At 41.4% G+C, this 21,217-nt stretch overlaps 1 protein-coding gene across 3 annotated transcripts in view; it reads right to left on the bottom strand.

Annotated features, from left to right (window-relative positions):
* Window positions 1-9,898: 9,898 nt before the first annotated feature.
* The window catches only part of PIK3CG (phosphatidylinositol-4,5-bisphosphate 3-kinase catalytic subunit gamma), a 35,196-nt gene continuing 23,877 nt past the window's right edge, over window positions 9,899-21,217 (bottom strand). For all 3 annotated transcript variants that reach the window (XM_077338158.1, XM_077338160.1, XM_077338159.1), the window contains exons 6-11: window positions 20,158-20,304; window positions 19,034-19,124; window positions 16,910-17,040; window positions 15,455-15,566; window positions 14,517-14,674; window positions 9,899-12,305 (exon numbers count right to left, since the gene is read on the bottom strand). In XM_077338158.1, coding sequence (XP_077194273.1) covers window positions 12,024-12,305; window positions 14,517-14,674; window positions 15,455-15,566; window positions 16,910-17,040; window positions 19,034-19,124; window positions 20,158-20,304 — 921 coding nt within the window. In that variant the 3' untranslated portion in view covers window positions 9,899-12,023. The remainder of the gene's footprint in view (window positions 12,306-14,516; window positions 14,675-15,454; window positions 15,567-16,909; window positions 17,041-19,033; window positions 19,125-20,157; window positions 20,305-21,217) is intronic.

Here is a 21,217-nt window from a genome sequence, read left to right as displayed (position 1 = left end):
CCCGGCGCTCGACGGGCGGAGGCGGGCAGCCCGGCAGCGGCCCTCCCCACCCGCCGCCTTCCCCCGCCGGCGCGCCTCGGCAGCGAGCGCAGAGCAGGGCCGATGGCGCTGGCCGGAGCTGCGCGCTGCAGCCAACGAGGGGCCAGTCCCGGCGACGGTGGCGGCAGCGGGAGGAGCAGCAGCAGCAGCCGCCGCCGCGTCTCCCGCCCCCAGCGCTGGGGAAGGCGGGGGGAACTTCGCGCGCATGTGACCGGGGAAACCATGACAACCTTCCGCCGCGCGCGCCGCAGCCGGGCCTGGAAGCAGCGCTGCTGGGGGTGATGGGCGCGGTTGCACACTGGCGCCTGCCAGAGCGCCGAAGGCGTGGAAAGGGAATTCGGCGGCGCGTAGCTTGGCCTGCAGACCCAGGTCCCGGAAGCCGTTTGGAGCACAGGCACAGTGCCCGTCGGCCCTCCCCTCTGGAGCTAACGAGTACTGTTTGTTTGTTTGTTTAATGGCTTCCACGCCTGCGTTCCTAAACCGCTGTTGGATCGACAAGTCAAGCTTCCTTTGAGTAGCCTGCTCTCCAAACAGCGCAGCGGTTAGTTGGCAACCGGGCCACAGCATCTAGTTCTTGGCGAGACTCCACCTACGTGCCTGATGAAGGAAAAGGGGCTGCCGGCTTATCTTATACCAAGGAACCCCAGGGTTGGGGTAGGCTAGACTCACTTTGCATGTTGCAGATTCAGGTGGGTAGCTGTGTTGGACTGAAGCAGGAGAACAAAGTTCGAGTCCAGTGGGCTCTTTAGGACTAACAAAGTTTTATTCTTTTATGTGCATATACAATTCATCAGGTATATTGAAACAGTTTAGATAGGGGGATTAGTTGCCAAGATGAGCTAGTTAGACTCAAGATGCATAAGTAATTAGGCTGTGAATGATGGCGAGTTAGCATACAACTACAGAAGTTAGCCAACATTATTTAGTGAGTGAGTTAGATTTATATACCGCCCTTCTCTGCGGCTCTGGGCAGTTTACATAAAACATTGTAGAACATTTACATAGAACAATATCAATATAACAAATAATAATATACTAACCAGAACAGCATTTCAACAAAAGTAACTTTGACAATCTGTCCGTAGGTTCTGCCTCTCAGTCGGGTGGGGGGTGGGGGGGGGGTGTTTTGATTCAGTCGGCCTCAAGCAAATGCCTGGTGGAAGAGCTCCTTTTTGCAGGCCCTGCAGAATTGTGGAAGTTCAGGTGTAAGTTTGGGTCCAGTGACACCTCTAAGACAAACACAGTTCAATTCAAGGTATAAGTGAGAACTGCGAGACTTAGCATGTGTAAGATGCCCACTTCCTCAAATACACTGCAACAGATTTCCCCAAGCGTGACATATAGGTGGGTAGGGGGTTAGTTGTTAGCAAGGGCTAATTAACATAAGTGGAATAAGTCTGGAATAAGTCAGTTGACTGGAATAAGTCAGTCGATAAGGTCTGCAAATAGCAGTATGCAGATATAAGAATTACCAATAGATGTGAGAACTAATTGCAGTCCAGTGGCACCTGTAAGACCAACTGTTTCATTGTTGGGAGAAGTTCTTGTTAAAATTAGCAGCCAACAGGTTAGAGAGCTTGCATGCACATGAAAGCTTATACGCTGAATTAAACTTTCTTGGTCTTAGAGGTGCTACTGGACTAAAATTTTGCTCTTTTGCATGTCACAGCTATTGTTAGTCTCAGGGCATTACTGTAAAGAGTTGCTCTAGCCTTTTTCAACCTTTTTACCAATGATAAACTCTTGAAACATTCTTCAGGCTTTGAGAAACCCCAGAAGTGGTACGGTCAGGCAGAATATGGTTGGGAAGCATAGCTGTGCATAGGGCCCTTCCCCATTCCAACCCCTCCAGGCCCATCGTTGGCCATTTGGGGGTGGGCCAATTATGGTCATATCACCCAATGAATGTTTAACATTTTTTTAATATATTAAAAAATAATTCCTATCAGTTCATGAAACCGTTTCCAGGGCCATCAAGAAACCCCAGGGTTTCATGAAACCCTGCTCTAGGTTATCCCTGCTCATTTAAATTCATTTATGTATCTATTTAAAACAATGTTTTATCCATTCAGTAGCCATAGACTGAAGTAACCCTGCATACTGAATGCCTAAAAAACCCAAAAAACAGCAAGCTTTACATTACAATCTTAAACAGCGTTACCCCATTCTATCGACTTAAATGGACTTAGAAGGGTGTAACTCCATTAAGAATTGCATTCTGGGACTTGTAGTTTCTAGGCCTGCAAAATTTCAGGCTCTGCTCTAGAGTGCCACTGTGTTGCAGTGATTAGAGTGATGAGACTCACTCTTCTGTGAAGCTTGCTAGGTAACTATGAGCCAATCACACCCTCAGCCTAAGCTACCTCACAGACCCGTTGTGAAGATAAAATGTAGGAAGGGAGACTGGTGCATGCCCGCTCCTTGAAGAATGAAAATGTGCCAAAGTAGTTCTCAGCTAATTCCATGGAATTTCACAGAGGTATGTTATGTCAGATTATCCCAGGCCATCTGGGGGGGTCTCTGCTTTCCTCACTGGGGTATTCAGCAAGCCAGTTCCCCTCCTCTCACAAGCTGTTCACATCACAAGAGAGGTTAAAGGTTCCCAACAAGCCTGTGCTGACCAGTGACTCTCTGAAAATGAGACTTTTAGCTCAAAGTAGTCCATACCAGCAGGTTCCAGCATCACTGAGTGAGGAGGGAGAATGACACAGCCAACTGATGAAGCATACATGCACTTGAAAGCTTATACCCCCAAATCAAACTTTGTTGGCCTTAAAGGTGCCTCTGGACTCAAACTTTGTTCCAGCCTACTCATGTTCACTTCCCATGTGCTGCTCCATTGGTGTGGTGTGAACATTGTGTTTCCCTGCTTCAATGTGTGAGATTCGTTTACTGCTAATGGGAGACGTGCCAGTGGGCTATTGATGCTTTCTGGCTGGTTGCCCAAACAGAGCAACCATCACTTTCCTTGAAGAGGACATTTATCTCTGTTCATGTTTAAAAAGCTCCAGCTGGCCTGCCAACGTGGGCTATTTTCAGTGTTGACACTGTAAAGTTGACCTGCTGAGGAAATTGTGATGTTACCATGTGATTTCTCCTCTCATGTCTCCCCTCAATCTGTTTTCAAGAGCTTATGAAGACCCTGCTCTGTGTGATAAAATCTCCAGACGGGTTTTGCATTTCATGCAGCAGACTTGTGAATTCCTTGGTAAATGATGTTATGTTCAAAACTAGGAGGTAGGAGGTACACAGAGATATAGGGGTAGTCCACAGTTTGTTTTATTCATTTATGCCCCTTCTTTATCCCCATCGGGGACTCTAAACATGAGCAGGCAGTGTGATGCAGCGGTAAAAAAGGCGAATGCCATTTTGGGCTGTATCAACAGGGACATCACATCAAAATCACAAGATGTCATAGTCCCATTGTATACGGCACTGGTCAGACCACACCTGGAGTACTGTGTGCAGTTCAGGAGGCCTCACTTCAAGAAGGACGTAGATAAAATTGAAAGGGTACAGAGGAGAGCGACGAAGATGATCTGGGGCCAAGGGACCAAGCCCTATGAAGATAGGTTGAGGGACTTGGGAATGTTCAGCCTGGAGAAAAGGAGGTTGAGAGGGGACATGATAGCCCTCTTTAAGTATTTGAAAGGTTGTCACTTGGAGGAGGGCAGGATGCTGTTCCCATTGGCTGCAGAGGAAAGGACGTGCAGTAATGGGTTTAAACTACAAGTACAATGATATAGGCTAGATATCAGGAAAAAAAATTTCACAGAGTAGTTCAGCAGTGGAATAGGCTGGCTAAGGAGGTGGTGAGCTCCCCCTCACTGGCATTCTTCAAGCAAAGGTTGGATAAATGCTTTAGGATGCTTTGGGCTGATCCTGCGTTGAGCAAGGGGTTGGACTAGATGGCCTGTATGGCCCCTTCCAACTCTATGATTCTATGATTATCTCTCAGGTGCATCTCAGCATCCTTTCCCTTTGACCTCCAGATGGGCACTACTAACCAGGAAGTGTTTTTTGTTTTCTTTTTATGGACCTTCCTCATCTCCTTCCTGAGGAGTACAAGAAGTGGGAAAGCATGTTCCTGTTTCTCATCCATGCAAATTGAAGCTGTTGGAAGCCAGATTTATTTCACCCAACAGAACTAATTCACATTTGTACTTCCCAGGGTAATGAAAAGAATAATAACTCTCACTGTGATAACTTGCAGTCATCCCCAGAATTTAGCTTTGCAAATGAAGACCAGGATGCTTTAAAGCCAGGGAATTTATCCTGGATATTACACTTCTGTTTTCAGGTATGGCATTACAGATCATTCTGATTAATCCCCATCAGAAAATGTGCAATGGGGCATTTTTTGAGAAATGGGGCTTCTAGGTTATTGCACTGAGAAAGTGCATTTGTTTGTCAGAGTGGAAAAGGGCCCAAGCACCTCTGCAATAGCCAAGAGAGCCAGCAGAGAGCAATCAACAGCAACAGAACCAATCAACAGCTGCTCCCTGGCCTCCCCCCTCGGCCAAACACATGTATAACTGTTCCACCTCCTTTCCAGACACTCCTGTTGTTGTCTACTCTTTTTACCTTTGTTTTATTTTTTTTTATTACTTGACCAATACAAAAGACCAATGTAAATTCAATTATAACATGTAAAACAAGATGGGTATATTTCTTTGTTTATTTACTGTGTTTATGGCCTACTGTGTTTATGGTTATGGTAATTGCAGGATTTGTGTAGATCTTATTGCCAGATGTCGGGATTTTAGTCTGCATCAGCCATACTTTTCGGGAAGATCGTTGTTTTCCATGATCTCTCTGTATTCACGAAGAGTAACTTGCCTTTGGAGATGCAGGAGAGCAGCGTGGCACAATGTAGGTAGCCAATAGATCAGAATGGGTTTAATGGTTCTCACTGTTGTATTGAGTGGGACATCAGTTTGTGGACTTGTTGAGCCACACTGAAGCACCAAATTCTGCACTGCTAGACACCAGCCTCGAAGATGAACATCTTAAGTATAGTAGCAGACACTCCCCAAGTTGTTCCATGTAATTTTTGGAGATTGTTTTCTGTATGCATTTTCACTGCTATGGCCTTTATAGCTCAATGTCCTCTCCAGGGGAATGCCAAGGTGTATAGTTATGAGTAAGTCGGGTGACATCAAGGTAGACATTCAGTTGCACGGTTGGCAAGATAGTTATTGAGATGGAAAAGGAGCGTTTTGTTTTGCTTTTTGACCTTTTCAAGCTTCTTGACCTGCTGATCTTACTTTTACTGATGGCATTTATTGATTCTACCACTTACGGCCCGTAAATATTTTTATTGATTTGACTTTTGTGACATCTATACTCTATAACTGTTGCTTCATAGGACTGAAGTACAGGAAAAACCTAATTCCTATGAAGCAATAGTTAGAGAGTAGATGCCACAGAAGACAAATCAGTAAAAGTACGTGCGAGCCGGAAGTGGTAGAATCAATAAACATCCATTGTAAAAAGCAGGATCAGCAGAGCAAGAATCCTAAAAACCTCAGCAGGGTATAATGCCATACATTCCACCTCTCAAAACATCCATTTTCTCCAAGGGAACTGACCTCTGTGGCCTCCAGATCTCTAGACAATACCTGCAGGTCGGCAGCCCTTATGGCATGGATCCAATTACACTTCAAGTTGGAAGCCTGTTCCTTGGGCAGGAGGGGACTGCAACCCTATCCAGGATGACTCCTTATACCCCTGGGAGCAACTTTATCAACAAACAGAACCTCGTCTGCCTTAGTTTATTGTTCAGTCTGTTACCAGCTAGGTATACCTCTTTCCCACACCACTCCCCTCCTCCCCACACTCTAGCTTTGCTGAAAAGAAGCATGGCTGATTATCATGAAAGCTTGAGTGGCCTTAGCTCTTCTGTTTGAGCACAGACGGTGCTAATTGCTGAGGCAGGCCCAGAAGCACAACCTTACAGGTCAGACTGCATCCAGGGAAGAAAAATTGTAATCAAATAGTTTAAAATCAGGGCCACTCTGAAGTTTGCATGACCTTTGAAACTCCTTGGTTTGTTACCAGCAGGACTCCTGACAGCCACCACCAATACTCAGATATTCCTTCTCCCAAACACACACCCTGTCCAGAGACAATATGACAGTGAATCATATGGCTCACAGGGTGACCAGGAGCCCAGGAACTCTGTCTCTTAATCCCCTCTTTTGACAACCCTGCTGTCCCCAATCCTCCCTTTAGGCACTTAATGCTTTCAGGTCACCTAACATAGCCATTTTCAACAGGGGCCACATGGTCCCCTGGGGGACTCCGGCATATTTGAAGGAGGCCACAGACTGTTTATGGGAGGCCCCGGTAACTGAACTGAAAAAAAAAACAAAAAAACTTTTTTTTCTTGTTTGACGTCCTAAATACTTGATTTCAACCTTTGTCAAGGGAAAGAAAAAGAAATGTAATTTAATCCGTTGTGTTTGAATTAATGTTTTAATGAAACAAATGAACATACATGCTTCTCTTGGTCAAATGTTCTAGAAATCTGTCTTGAATATATGTAAGACAAGGTATGTTGAGTATAGTTAGTTCACGCTTTTTTAGCCTACCTCATTGCACAAACAGTCAGACTACTGCAGGGGGTCCTGGAACTCAAGAAAAGCTCCTGAAAGGATCATGGCCAAAAGAAGACTGAGAATGACTGACCTATCGCTTTGAGATTCAAAGTTTTATTTCCTGTGTAAAAATGGTGAATTTATATATAAAACAAGAGAAAACAACAGTTCGGAAACATCTCGTCAGTCCTGCTTCTGTGTTCTGTTGTTTCTGAAAGCCAGAAAGGCAACTGCTGCTTTGCCCTTACCAAAGGAGACCTATTATATTGCAGGAAGATGTCCTTTTGTGTTCTCCAAAGCATACCCTGTCTCAGCTCATACCGATTTGAACGTGGATGCCTATTCTTTTGTCTCCCTAGGTGATCTTTCTTGCCTAGATTTCCTAGATATATAGATAGCATCAGTCCTTTGGTCACAAATACAGCTCAAACAGCATTTTAGAAACCCTGCTAAGAATAAAACAGATTCCTTCCAGAGGTCAGCACAGCACAGCTTTATACAAAAACAATTTTTGCTCCCTGAATTCTTTACTGAGAACATCTGCCCTTCCACTGCAGCAGAAAGCTTTGTTGGGTGTAATGGATTTACTAATGTGTCTGAACACATAGAAATTGGTGGTACAAAAAAGGTGATAATATTGGGTGATTCTTCTTGCCCTCTCAATATATTGACACTTATACAGCAGTCAGGTGTGGGAATAAATAATACCTGGCATTTAAACTTGGAATAATGCTTCACATTCTTTATCTTTTTGTCTTAATTCCTACAACAAGCATTCTCAACCACAGTTTCGTGAAACCCTGGTGTTTCTTGAAGTATTTCCTGAATTGGTGCGAGTTAATTAATTTTTAATATTTTAAATTGTTAAATATGTATTGGGTGATATGACCATATATGGCTATGCTGACCTCCCCCCACCCATGTCCAATGACAGGCCTGGAGGTGGTGGGAAGGGGAGCGGCCCTTGGTACGTGCGTACCCAGCTATGCTTCCCAACCATATTCTGCATGATCATGCCACTTCTGGGGGGTTTCAAAGACTGAAGAAAGTTTCATGGGTTTGTCAACAGTAAAAAAAAAGTTGAGAAAGGCTGCTGCACAACAACCCTGTTGTTATACTGTTATTGTAGATGTATCCTCCTAACCTTGCCTTTAAAAAAATGGTCCAAATTACCAAAATACGTGTTTAATGGCGGAAGTGTCCCCTTTCCTTTTCCTAGTGTAAACTAACCTGTTTACTGGTATGTAAATGTATAATTTCCTTTGATACTTGCTGATGTCATCTACATTTCTTTTAATTGAAACATTTTCCTTATTGCGGCAGTGGTTCTCAACCTTCCTAATTCTGCGACCTTTTAATACAGTTCCTCATGTTGTGGTGACCCCCAGCCATAAAATTATGCAAGTGTTATTTCACAGAAATTAAACTGAAACTGACCAATGCCATGAAGATCCATCGTTCATGATTCTATATAAATTGTTTTTTTTTTTCTGGGGTTGCAGTTCAGTTCTGCCTCTTGTCCCAGCATGCCCATTTCGTTCTTTTCCACTGCTCCAGACAGACAAATGCCCTATCTCGATCTACCCCGCAAGGCTGTTGTGCGGATGAAATAGATGAGGAGGGATGTCAGCCACTTTGGGACACTGGTAATTCAACCCGCAAAGGGGTCCTGACCCCCAGGTTGAGAACCACTGGCTTAGTGTCTGAAGGATGACTCTTCATTCTCAATCCAAGAAAAGGTGATAATGAATTGGCCAGTAACCATCCAGGCAGCCCCAGGAGTTCTCAAACGCTTCCGTCAGTCATTTTCTTCTGCATTATAGGTTAGCACCTGTTGGCATGTTTCTCATCTAGTTGGAAGGTGGATTGATTTCCTCATTAGATAAAAAGCCTTTAACCCAATCTGAACAGAGGCCTATTGCTTTGAACAGATGTTTCCTCGGAACTTCTTGGGAATGAGGTATAAGGTCAGAGCTGGTCTCAGAGTTGTTTGGAACATCTTAAAGACTATCCTGCCAACTTCCTGCCATTTGAAGAAGCCCCATAATCCAACTCTGTTTTGAAAAAAAATCTGTAAACAAGGTCCTATCCTAGCTGTAACATTTGGCTGTAGTCAGTGAAGCGTTTATATTCTTTTTATACATTTTGACAGGGTTTTTTTTTATATTTAATGTGAATTTCTGGTTTTTCTTTTATAGCAAACAAGAGGGATGCCTGTAAGGAATCCTGGCAGAGTGGAAATCACGATCCCTCCAACAGCTTCCACATTCCTGTTCTCTCTTATTCTGCTTTTGCTCCTTCCTTCCTGTCCCTTCTTCTGCCTCTGCCCATGCTGGTTCTAGGTCTGCTTCCCTCTCTTCATCACCACCTCCTCCTGCCATCTCATGTGTTTCTTGAGGTTGCTGTGACTATACAAAATGCTGCATGAACTCCAATTGTTGGGGGGGGAGGTTATGGCTGTGGAATGTAATTTTTGAGAGTTTTGTTTTTACAGAGACTTTTTATAATGATACTTACCATAAATCAACACCATGGCTGTCCCTATTCTTTGCTGTTTGTGTGTGTGTTTAATCTACTCATGATAGCCAGCACTTGGCTATTAAATATAAACATGGTTTCACAGCCTTGCCTGTGAAATTGAGAATATCTTAATCTTCCACCTACCTCTGACTGCTTTCTATCCAAGTTGTTCCCTAGTTTATATTAAGATGTCTTTTGTTTCTCATAAAAGAAGTTTACAGTAAGGTATGCTGATCATCAGAGCCTCTTGTGGCGCAGAGTGGTAAGGCAGCCGTCTGAAAGCTTTGCCCATGAGGCTGGGAGTTCAATCCCAGCAGCCGGCTCAAGGTTGACTCAGCCTTCCATCCTTCCGAGGTCGGTAAAATGAGTACCCAGCTTGCTGGGGGGTAAACGGTGATGACTGGGGAAGGCACTGGCAAACCACCCCGTATTGAGTCTGCCAAGAAAACGCTGGAGGGCGTCACCCCAAGGGACAGACATGACTCGGTGCTTGCACAGGGGATACCTTTACCTTTACCTTTATGCTGATCATCTGAAAGAATCTAGTCAACTAGATTTAAATGTTGGTAGAACTGCAAAAAAACGTGATAACAAAGGCATAAAACCTCGGCTTCTGTCACTTTGTACTTTTGGTTCTTAATTTCCTAGCCATGAAGAAACAAAATCTACATTTTACTTACTATTTTCTCTGGCACCTTTTCTCCATTGTAATTATTAAATAGGCAATGGAACAATAAGAATTCTTTAATTAAACATATATATAATTTATTAATTTCAGAGTTAGAGCACACACCCAAAAGTTACAATACAAATGATTACCTCTCCAGTGTGTTGCTACCCATAACATAGTAAGAATGTTTCTATGTGGTTTCATAAAGATTTTTACTTTTACAATGATACAAAAGATTGTTCCCCCAAGGAGCAACAATCTTTGAAATAAACAAATGGGTTTTAGCTGATAGAAGTTACAATATGTAACAATTTTTTTCAAGAACTCTGTACTTCTTTTAAAAACTGACCCACCATGTTAATCAATGACAAAGCAGTTACACATGGTATGACAAAATTTAAGTCCAATGGCACCTTTAAGACCAACAAAGATTTATTCAAGGCATGAGCTTTCGTGTGCATACACACTTCTTCAGATACTTCACACCTTGAATAATTTTTGTTGGTTTTAAAGGTGCCATTGGATTCAAATTCTGTTGTGCTACTTCAGACCAACACAGCTCTGCTCCTACATTTAATGTGTATGCTGAACTATCTCAATGGGCATATTATTACATATACAACATAATATGTGAAAATACACTTCAAATCATATTTGCTGTGGAATTTGTTTTAGTAAATATAAACTGTTAGACAAAATTTGTCCTATCCCTAATGTAGCATATATTCCAGCATCCTCCAAGAGAAAAGATTAATAAATCTAGTATTTATCTTGAATACATATTTCCCTTAATATGCCTTGAAATAATTGAAATAAAATACAATCCCACACAAAGTTAACTCTTTTTTTCTAGCTATATGTGTATTTTATTTAAATATATATATCTTACCTTTTGGTTCAAGACAGTGTACAATAAGAGATAAAACATCCCTGTATAAAACCAAAGATAAAATAGCAGGACCCAAATCTCTCCCTCCTTAAAACACATGTAATTTAAAGCTCTACAAAGTCCTGACAAACAGGCTGGCCTTGCAGTGACTCCTGAAAATCTCAAGGGAGGAGCCCCACCTCACCTCTTATATAAACCCATTATTATTATTATATTCATTAGATTTATTAACCGCCACTCCCTAACAGTTCGTGGCGGGTTACATACAGATGCATAAAAAACCCAATAAAACCCACTTAAAATTAGACATAAAATCACAGTCGTAATCCAGTCAAAAACAAGCTATGGCAGAAAATAACTAAATAGCCCAAGAACCAATTTACAATGGAGTGAGAGGGAGGAGGGTACAGATGTCAGATTGCAAACTGTCACAGAGTGCCTGGAAGGGGACCATATAGATCTTTCTAGGCCATACCAGCCTCAACTATAGACCTGGTGAAAGAGCTCCGTTTTACAGACCCTGTGGAATGCTGAAAGCTCCTGCAAGGACCGCAGCTCTTCTGGGAGCTCATTCCACCAGATAGGGGCCAGGACCAAAAAGGCCCTAGCCCTGGTCGAGGCCAGTCGGACTTCCTTGGGGCTGGGAATGACCAACAGATTAGTATTCCCTTCTAATACCAGAGATACGCATAGTTAAATCAGTTGCTGGGAAGCACTGGCAAGATGATGCTGTTGCAGTCTTCCTGTTTATGGGTCTCCTGGGGGTAGCTGGTTTGCCACTGCATGAATAGAAAGCTGAACCAGATGGGCCTTGGGTCTGATCCAGCATGGCTCTTGTGTTCTCGATAAGTTGTCAAAAACTTAATTTTTGCTACTATTACAAAACAGAGATAATATTTAGAAGGACTATTTGTAAAAGACTACAATTTCCTACTGCAACTAAAGTAGCTCTTTTGGAGGAAAAGAGAAACGTCTGAACAGTAAACTCTCAGAAGGCCGGCTCCCTCCATTGTATTATCTTCAAATGTCTTTTCTGTCATCTCTAAACATCAAAAGATTATCACCTCATATTTAAAGACTAAGGCCAGTAGGAAAAATGCAAGTATCAGTAAGACTTTGAATACATTAAATAAATTATCACTGTGTATGACAAGCAGCTACAAAAACTAGATTCTGTAAGGTAAGCTAGGTTGTTTTCAAGCAGGCAAAAAAGCTCTCAGAAACCTTTGAACAATCTGAGTTAAAAATTATGAGCCCTCAAAGTTGAAGATTCCTTGCTCCTACTTGTCTTGTGTACACAGCATCATCAGGCAGAATGCTTTTCTACTCCTTGTTTGATTCCCAGCACCAGGTGTAGAAACCAATTGAACTGCACTGTCCAGCCTTTATCTCTACAAACTTCAATCTGATCCAGGAAGTATCTTTTAGCATCTTCATCACTTTTTCCTACCATCAGGGCAACACGGATGTATTCAATATCTTCTTTGCTAGTTAGCTGAGGCATGCCAGTCATTAGCATCATAGAAAACAAGATGATGAGGAGGCTTGTGTGATTCCGAAGCGCCAGGTAAGCCCTTACACAGATATCCTGTAAAAAGGGGAGGAAAGTTCTCTCATTAGCATGACTGTGACTCAGATGTGTCACTGAATTCCAAATGAAGACACCCTTTTATGTCAGATGAAGATGGCACTGATGTGAACTCTTCCACATTAAGAGACAACGCAAACACCATGCCCTCTCCAGGTATTAGGTTTCTGGTGCTCCTTGTTTACTGGGAGAGCACAGTGCTGCAGTTCTGCATGAAAATGGCAGTGCATGCATTTTGCAGCTTCAGTATGCAAAACTGTCTGGAAAACACACAAAACATTAATTTAGTGTACCAAAATGACTAAGTGTATAACATTCTTCAGGAATGCAAGCCTTTGACAATACTTTCTTCTCCGGCACCAGAACTAGAAGATTAAAGTACGGAGAGTAAGGGCAGACAGGTGGAAAATGGAATGAGGTGCAAGCATCCCATCTTGTGAACGATGATATTGCAAGGGTTATGGAAATTATTTTGTGCAAACAGGCAATAGGTGGTTCCTGACCTGGGGATTGGGACTCTCGAGCAGGACGGCATCTATGGAGTTATGATGTTGTCATGTATTTTCTCAGTCAACATATAATAATACTACATGTGGGGAGGGTAACATTTTTAAGGAGTCCTCATATTTAAAAAGGTTGGGAACCATGGCAATAAGCTAATTAGGACTTCACAATTTTCTGGCATCTTGGAGACTTTTCTACATGTATTTCTGTAGCAAGAATCATGGTAAATCGAAGACAGTTCTGGGAACATACTCCACTCATGCAGAGTGCCCATTTAAGCTTCTTGGTCAATATCATTATCTTGAGTTTATTATTTATTCAGTTATACCCTGCCTTCCACCCCAGTGGAGTTTACATCATTCTCCCCTCCTCCACTATATCCTCACAACAACCCTGTGAGGTAGGTTAAGCTAAGGCTGCAACTGATCCAAATTCATCCAGCTATTATACTAGAGTGTACCCTCTTCTTTCATGCAACGATGTATTTATTCACTAAGGTTAGTAGTATAGGTATGTACTGTTTCCAGGAAGATCATTTGCCATTTCTGATCTTCTCATTCAGAAATTTCTGATTATTCTAAGAATCTATATACAGCAAATTTCTTAAAGAGGAATTACTGCAGTTGATGCAAAAAAAAAGAGGTATAATAAAGGTATTTTTCAGGTATCTGTATTTCCCAACATTCCTGAATATCAACACCAGTACAGTATTTTTTCAGCCCCACCAAACAGCTGAGCCTGTGGAGAAAACTCTCTCAACAGGATGGGCTTGGAGTCTGCTGGGGGACCCAGTCTGAAACCGCCCCCCGCCCAAGAACCTGCCAAACAGCTGCTCATGAAGCAAGAAATCTCTCAGCAGGATCAGCTTGGGCTGTGCTGGGGGCTCCCTTGCAGAATCCACCAGCTAGCAACCATTCTAGTCCCTTTCACATCTCTCCCTTTGGAAGTGGGGGAATTAAAAGGGAGCGTTTAAATGGCTGCTGGCCATTTCAGCTTAAGAGCTAACCAGCAAACCAGTCAAGCTATTAGGTTTAAATGACCAGTAAACATGTCAGCTGAAGCAGATTGGAGAATCGGCATTGGATTTAGAAATATTTTTCAGGTGAACTGAATGCACATGCCTAGTCAGAACTTCAGTGTCACCATGCAGAACTTTTCAAGACAGAGTCCCATACCATTTTTATTTTTAGCACTTAAAAGTCCTGAAATTAATCCCAAGTCCATGGAAATTTTTCTATCACAATACTGGCATACATTTATAGCATATATAAGTCCCTGGAAAAATGAGCTTAAGCACTCAAAGAAGCACAGTACATATGACCTGTCCTTGTGTTGACTGACTGCACAGGACAGCCCTGCCCCCTAAGGCCAGCGTCAACATACCCTGAGGTGGGGCAGCTGTCAGGATCGAGAGCTTTTATGATCCCAGCTGTATGCATAGCCAAGCATTGTCAGCAAATGGGCAAATTGGTGCCACAGGCAACTGTGACAGCAGGTGAGGAATGGACACAGTGGGTAGGAAGGGATGTTTGCACAGGGTGCTAGACAGAGAAGAGGGACCCTGGACACACACTACTCAGCCCCCCCCAAAAAAATCTGGGACTGGCCCAGCTGCATCCCCCCTCCCTCCAGTCTCTCCCAAATTGTAAGCACAGGACAGGCATTCTTAAAAGATCATCCCCACTCGCTCACATTATGCTTCTTTACCTGAAAATTCTGAAAGTGGGGGCTTGTTTTCTTTCCAGAGGTTCCCATGACAAAAAGAAAATCTGGAGTCAACACAAACGGTACTCTTTCCTTATTAAAGCCAAGGAAGCTTTTGTAATTTCCAAGGATGTGGCCAAAATCAATATGAAAAAGATTACCTTAGGGAGAAGAAATTGGTATTACAAGACTGACTCATTAAAAATTTGGGGGGCTGAATATAATTTACACCAGTACATGTAATATGACTTCTTTCAAAACTTTACCCATCTTCAGCCTCCATATTTATCTTTCAGTTAAGGTACCTCTTTAACTTCTGTCATCATCTACTTTTTTGTAACCTGAAAATTGCACTCTGCTACGGAAAAAAATTGACTAATCCAAGATTGAAGGGGAAGATAGCTATCAGACACACCTCTAGTACCCATTAGTGCTTACTTCCCCAAGCCATTGAGCAGTTGTGTTTTAAAAATAATTGAAGCAGGAATTTATACAAAACATGAGCCAAATCTCTCTTTTTTAAAGTAGGCTGTCTGCCTACTTCAAGAGGAGAGAGGCAACAGCAGAAGCTATGATATCTGTTTTAAAGATCTAAGCAGTATAAACTAACAAAGCAGAATCTCACACTCAGGGCATAAAAGGAATAAAAGTTCAAATAATAATAAAATCCTGCCCCTGTCCCACACCAAGAAGCAGAATGAAATAAGATATTCTGCTAAACTGTAGAAGAATATAATCCAGAATCACGAGGAAACACATTGCATCAATTACCAAGTTCAATCTTAACCTGGTGTGCTAACTTGATTGAAGCTGCAGCATTGTTTTTTAAGTTTCAGCAAAGTAGAGAGCAAAAATTAAGTAGCAACTGGGGAAGGGGAGACTTAGCCCCCCAACTCAATTTTAACTGAAATATCTGTGGATAAAACTATCACCACACTCACCTGTCTCTGTAATCATAATATTGTCATTGTGTCTGTCTCCAATTCCAAGTACAAAGGTTGCCACGCAGTAACCAGCACAAGAGTATACGAATCTTTCCACTGCTGCCTGAAACTAATAATTTAAAGAAAACAGCTATAGGAAAAAATGTAGATTTGCAAGGTAGTTCAAAATCCACTTGACTTCCTCGGGAGTTTCCAATATTCACTGAACTTTAGTGCTGAGATTCATCCGTTCAGGGGCACAACTTAAAAAAAAAATCACAGATCAACAGAACTACAAAACTTTCTGTTTTCAAGGCCCAGATCCCTTGCCAGCACTGTCACCTTGAAGACTTAATGGCAGCTGTTGTGTCTGTTTTATGCGGGATCAAATCAGATTCAAATTGATCCCATTTTAAACATATTATATAGTACCTCTTATTACAATAATTGGTTTACACTCTATGTTCAGATACATTTTAATGTATTTGTGCAGGTCACTTTTGAAATTAGAAAAGGTCCATAAAATATTTCTGAACCTTTTTCTTGAAAGAAAAATTGGAACAACAACACTACGCCTTGAGATACCTCCTATGTTTTGAAGATTTCCACAATCCCAAGGGTCTCATATGAAAAGCATGCCTCCTTCTCATTTTTCTGGGTACAGTTTTCCCTTCTGGCTCTCATAATAATTTAGTGATGATACTTCCTTTCAAGAGACAGCAATTTTATCTGTTTGCAAGCACTGCACTCAGTAAGTGTGATTAAAATTATACCTATATTCTCCTATTCCTGCTCCTTCCCATTTATTTTGAAAGTATCAAGGGGGAATAACACATGACCAAATAATGCATATTATATCAAAATGGATTTCTAAAAAATCTTTAAACTATTATATATGCAGTACACACTTGACAGACAGATAGAACCGTACACTGGCATTCTTGAATCCCTCTAAATGAGAATCAAGAGGGATCATACTTCAGGGGAGGGAGGGGGAGCTCATTTTCATTCTTGGCCCTCACCTGGTGGAATGAGCTCCTGGAAATGAAGAGTGCCCTGTGGGAGCTACCACAGTTCTACAAGGCCTGCAAGACGGAGCTCATCCACCAGGCATTTGATTGAGGCCAGGATAAGGAAGATCTACATGGCACCTCCTCCAAATGTTTAAATCCTTAAACATCAAAAGAATTAAACATCTAAACCTACTTTGAGGCTTGGAGCCAGGTTAATTGGTGGAGCCGAATGGGGTTACTTGGGGGAGGGGGGTGTTTTCTTACTGATTTGTTTGTGAATTTATTGTGGTTTTACTATTTTGTGAACCGCTGAAGGCCAGCTGGCCCAAGAGCAGCAGCCAATAATTCTAATAATAAATAAAACATTTTTTAAAAATCCAATTCCAAATACAATTAATATTTTCTCATAAAATCTCAAGTGTCCTAAACTAAAAAGTAACATAAGCAGACCATCCACTACCTTTTCTTCAATTATACACTTCTCCTTGAGCCACTGGTTTAGTATTTCATCCTTAAATGCTCCCGTGTTTCCAACTGTGCTTTGCTGGATTTTAGCAATTGTTGTAGCATCTTTCACAATCTCTATCATTCCTATAAAAGGAATAAATGGTGATATTCTCATTATATTGGTTTTCTTTAGTGCTTTCAAACAGAAGAAATAACTTGTATGTTTAAATGTTATGTTTCTTTTGCAGTTCTTTAGGCCTTTCGTAGCACTGTCAGGCCCCTCTCTCTGTACAGTTGCTTTGCTCTAGCCACCTGACAGGCTGTTCTTCCATTTCCCCATGTAGGACCATAGGGTTACACCCTTAGGGTTTTTTTTCTTACTACATATTTATTGGACTTTTGCTACAAATGCCAAAAGATTGCTATTTTTAGCATTCCTCCTTAGCTCAGTCCTATCTCTCTTAACTAAATGCCTCCAAGACAACTCATGAAACTCTGGGTAAAGCAGAGCTAGCCCAGAACCTTGCCCCATGCCATGGTCTTTGTCAGGCCCCGCCTGACAAAGCCTTTACTGAGCCATTTTCCTCTGCTTTTTGGAAGGATCCGTGGCTACTACTCATGTGTAGAAAACAAGGTCAGTGTCTCCTGCCAGAATTACAACTGATTTTCAGGTGACAGACAGAGATTAGTTCAGCTGGAGAAAATGGTCCCTTTGGAAGGTAGACTCCATGGTATTATAACCCTTCTGAAGTCTCTCCAAACCCTGCCCTTCTCAGGCTTCACCCCCCAAATCTCTAGTTGTTTTCCAACATAGGGCTGGCAGCCCTAGTTGCTCATGGTCCTAGCCTTGATGTCAGTGAAGTCCTAAGACTGGCTCCTCTTATTCCTGTAACTGTCACACAGCTTAGTGGGTCCCATGCTACTGCCCACAGATTCAAACTGGGGAAAGGGAAGAACACAGTACTGCAACAATGGAGATGAAGAGCATACAGATTAGTATTAAAAATGGAGGGGGTGAAGTGACAGAATAGTGGATTGGGACTCTCGGGCAAAGAATGACTTTCTCTAGGCTCTCTGCATTGCACAAGTGGTATACAGGGTTTACCTGTCTTTGTTTGGTAATCCTGGATGTCTTGGTGGGTCCCCCATTCAAGTACTAACCATAAGCAACCTTGCTTAGCTTCCAAAATTTCACAAGATCACACTAGCGTGGACCATCCAGATCAGGGTGATCCACATATGTCAGCCTTGCAAAAACGTTTATTATAGTATTTAAAATGTGCAACATGCTTTCACCTGCATAATAGACCTAGCCTAAAGACACTGCCCTCTAAAGGAGGTGTTTCCTACAGGCAGGCTGGATGAGGGGTTGCCTGGCAACAGGGCAGGAGAAGGAAGGGGAGAATACCAAGAGGGAGAAAACAGCCAGAGGAGAACGGGGAGAATTTTTTTCTTCGGATGGTGATAAAAATTTCTAAAGAGGCTCCTGGAGAGAGTCAACCATGGAAACAGAGAGAGGCAGTTAGCGGAGGAGTAGACTGAGCTGTCGATCCTGCAAAGAAAAGTAGCTGTCTTATGACAACGAGATAACATAACTTCTCAATGACTCTCAGGAACACTGACTGGAAGATTTCTTTCTATGTTTGCCCTATATTTGGGACTGCCATTATAACTTTTGTTCATACTATTTATTAAACCTCTCTATCTGATCTTGTTGTTTTCCTCACTTTTCAAAAAATGTTATTTGCTTGAGTTCAGGGTTTGAATGGGGCATCCACAATCCTGTGGCCAAAACCTGGCCCTTTTAAGGCGGAGATTCATTAATTTCTTTCCCAGAGAGATTTCACATTTATGTTATGTCCATCGGTATGAAATTAAAGTTAACTAGTATCTCCTTCACAAACAAGAGCTGATGAAGAATACAGGCTACATATTGAGGAAATATGTAAAGTTTAGCTGAAGTTGAGAGTTGACAGAAAAGTCATTTCCTTCATTCACATTTCTCTGCATGGAACATCATTTCTGTTAGTAGAAAGCAAACATGAATCATGCATAACAATCTAGTATCTAATATCCAAACATTGCATTCCATGCACAGTGTAATGAAGAGATGAAGCCTGGTTTTAAGAGCACTTACCTATTTTATTTCCTGTAGAAATACAGCCATATGGCAGTAAACATAAGTCCAAGGATTCTTCTTCCCAGATTGACTCCATTATTCGTAGAATCTGATAAAAATGAGGGAGGAATAAAAATATTTCATTGCAATGGTTTATCTTCATTTAGTATTACCAACTAAAATTTTAAATCACCCTATATTATTTCTATTTTATAGAACAAACCCAAAAGAACAAACTGCCCGAGCTTACGGAAAAACTGGATATAAATGTCAGATGTATACAAATCCTTGCTCTTGTATATATGAATTATCCATCCTAAAACTAATCACCACTACCCAGAAAACCAGTATGTAGAGAAAGGGTTTATTCCTCCTCACAATCAAATACTGCAGCGCAGCTCAGAACCAGGGCTGTTTCCTACCTTTCAAACAAAGAGGGAGGAATATCCTACTCCTGTACCATCAATTGCATGTAGTTTGGTACTAAACATTAATAGGTATAATGTTTTGCATCCCCAAAATCATAGGATTAATTTTTAATGTGGCATGCAGGAAGGAGAACTCACAACTCAGAGTACAGCTACACCACAGTGACATAAGTATAGAGACATATAAAGAACCTAACATGCTTAATTGTAAAAGGCTAGGATCAAAGAGCTTTTAAAAGAAAATCCAAGACATGCAAGTCCCCAGATGGTCTTTTTTGATGTTTCCCCTGTTCTGATCAATAGACTTCCATCCATGCCATATATAAAAAAGGAGTGAGACATGCAGCTGTTAATGGACACAGGAGAAAGAACTATACACATCTTTGGATCCTCTTCAAATTCTAAGCAGATCATGCATGACATTCATCTATATTTTCTTTGGAACAAGAAAATATTGGTTTGGATCCTGCAAAAATTCCCACTGGATTTCTACAGATGATTTCTGTCAGTGGAACATGACTTTTAGACCTTCCCATCTTACTGCAGCCTAAAATCCGGAACCTCTTCCCACTGTCACTGCTGAGATGATGCAAAGAGATGAGGGAACTGGCAAAAATCACTCCCCCTTCATCAGTGGTAATGATCAGTGAAACCCTATTGCCTGTATCTCTAAAGATTAATCAGCATTTCAATCACAGACCATGCAGACAATACCTGTAAAATAAGCATGTCCTGTCGCAAATCATCTCCATGTTTGAAGATGATGCCAATTGTTTCATTGGACAGGGATGTAGGATCTGCACACTTAAATTCTAGCCAAAGTGGTTTTTTCTTGGATGCCATTATTTTACATTTTTCTATCTGCAAAAGACACATTTATGTATTTCTTAGAGCAATAACAGATGCCTGGACACTGAAAGGCTGAAATAGGCATTTTAAAATCATGCATCTAATCCTATTAAACAAAATTAAATGTTAATTGTCTGTAAAATTAATTACCTCTAGTCAAACTATGTTCAGAGAGTGTTTACAATCAAGTTTGTTTTTTCAAAATAAAAATCAATCCTTAAAAGTGTTATAATAACACAGATTCAAGTTGGTAGCTGTATTGGTCTGAAGCAGCAGAGATAAATGGAAAAAAACAGCAATTTGGATTAGTTTGTATTCACTTGAGATTGAATTGCATGGGAAATATCGTAAATTCAATAAATATGTCCAAATTAAGAGAATAATGGGAGTCTAGATAATCAGCTGCTGAAAGCAGATAGTTGAGAGCTTGCTCTTCTGCCCTCTGCCTGTCCTCTAATTATTCCAATAAAGAGATAAATTAAAATACAGAAGACATTTGTCGTTTCTGAGGGATTGTTAAGAATGTAGGTTAGTATATGTTATAAGAAATCTTAGGTTATAGTACAATCTACTTGTTCAAATCAATTATTCCAAATAAGAGATAAATTAAAACACAGAGGACATTTGACCTTTCTAAGGAACTGTTAAGAATGCAGGTTAGCATACATAGTGAGTCAAGAAACCAATGTTGCTGTTGAGTGGAGATTCCATTGCTCTGAGTGTTGTAATAACTTGCATTCCAGTAATTTCCCTTTCCATTCTGTTCTTGAAGTTTCTTTGTAATAAAACAGCTACTTTGAGGTCATCTATTGAATGTTCTGGAAGGTTAAAGTGTTCCCCCACATGTTTATCAGTCTTATTGTTCCTGATGTCAGATGTGTCCATTTATCCTTTAGCATAGGGTTTGCCCTGTTTGTCCTATGTA

Source organism: Paroedura picta, chromosome 5 (assembly GCF_049243985.1).
Source record: "Paroedura picta isolate Pp20150507F chromosome 5, Ppicta_v3.0, whole genome shotgun sequence".
In the NCBI taxonomy this organism is placed as follows: domain Eukaryota; kingdom Metazoa; phylum Chordata; class Lepidosauria; order Squamata; family Gekkonidae; genus Paroedura; species Paroedura picta.
The sequence above is the reverse complement of the archived record's forward strand: the minus strand, read 5'-3'. Positions and strand labels throughout refer to the sequence as shown.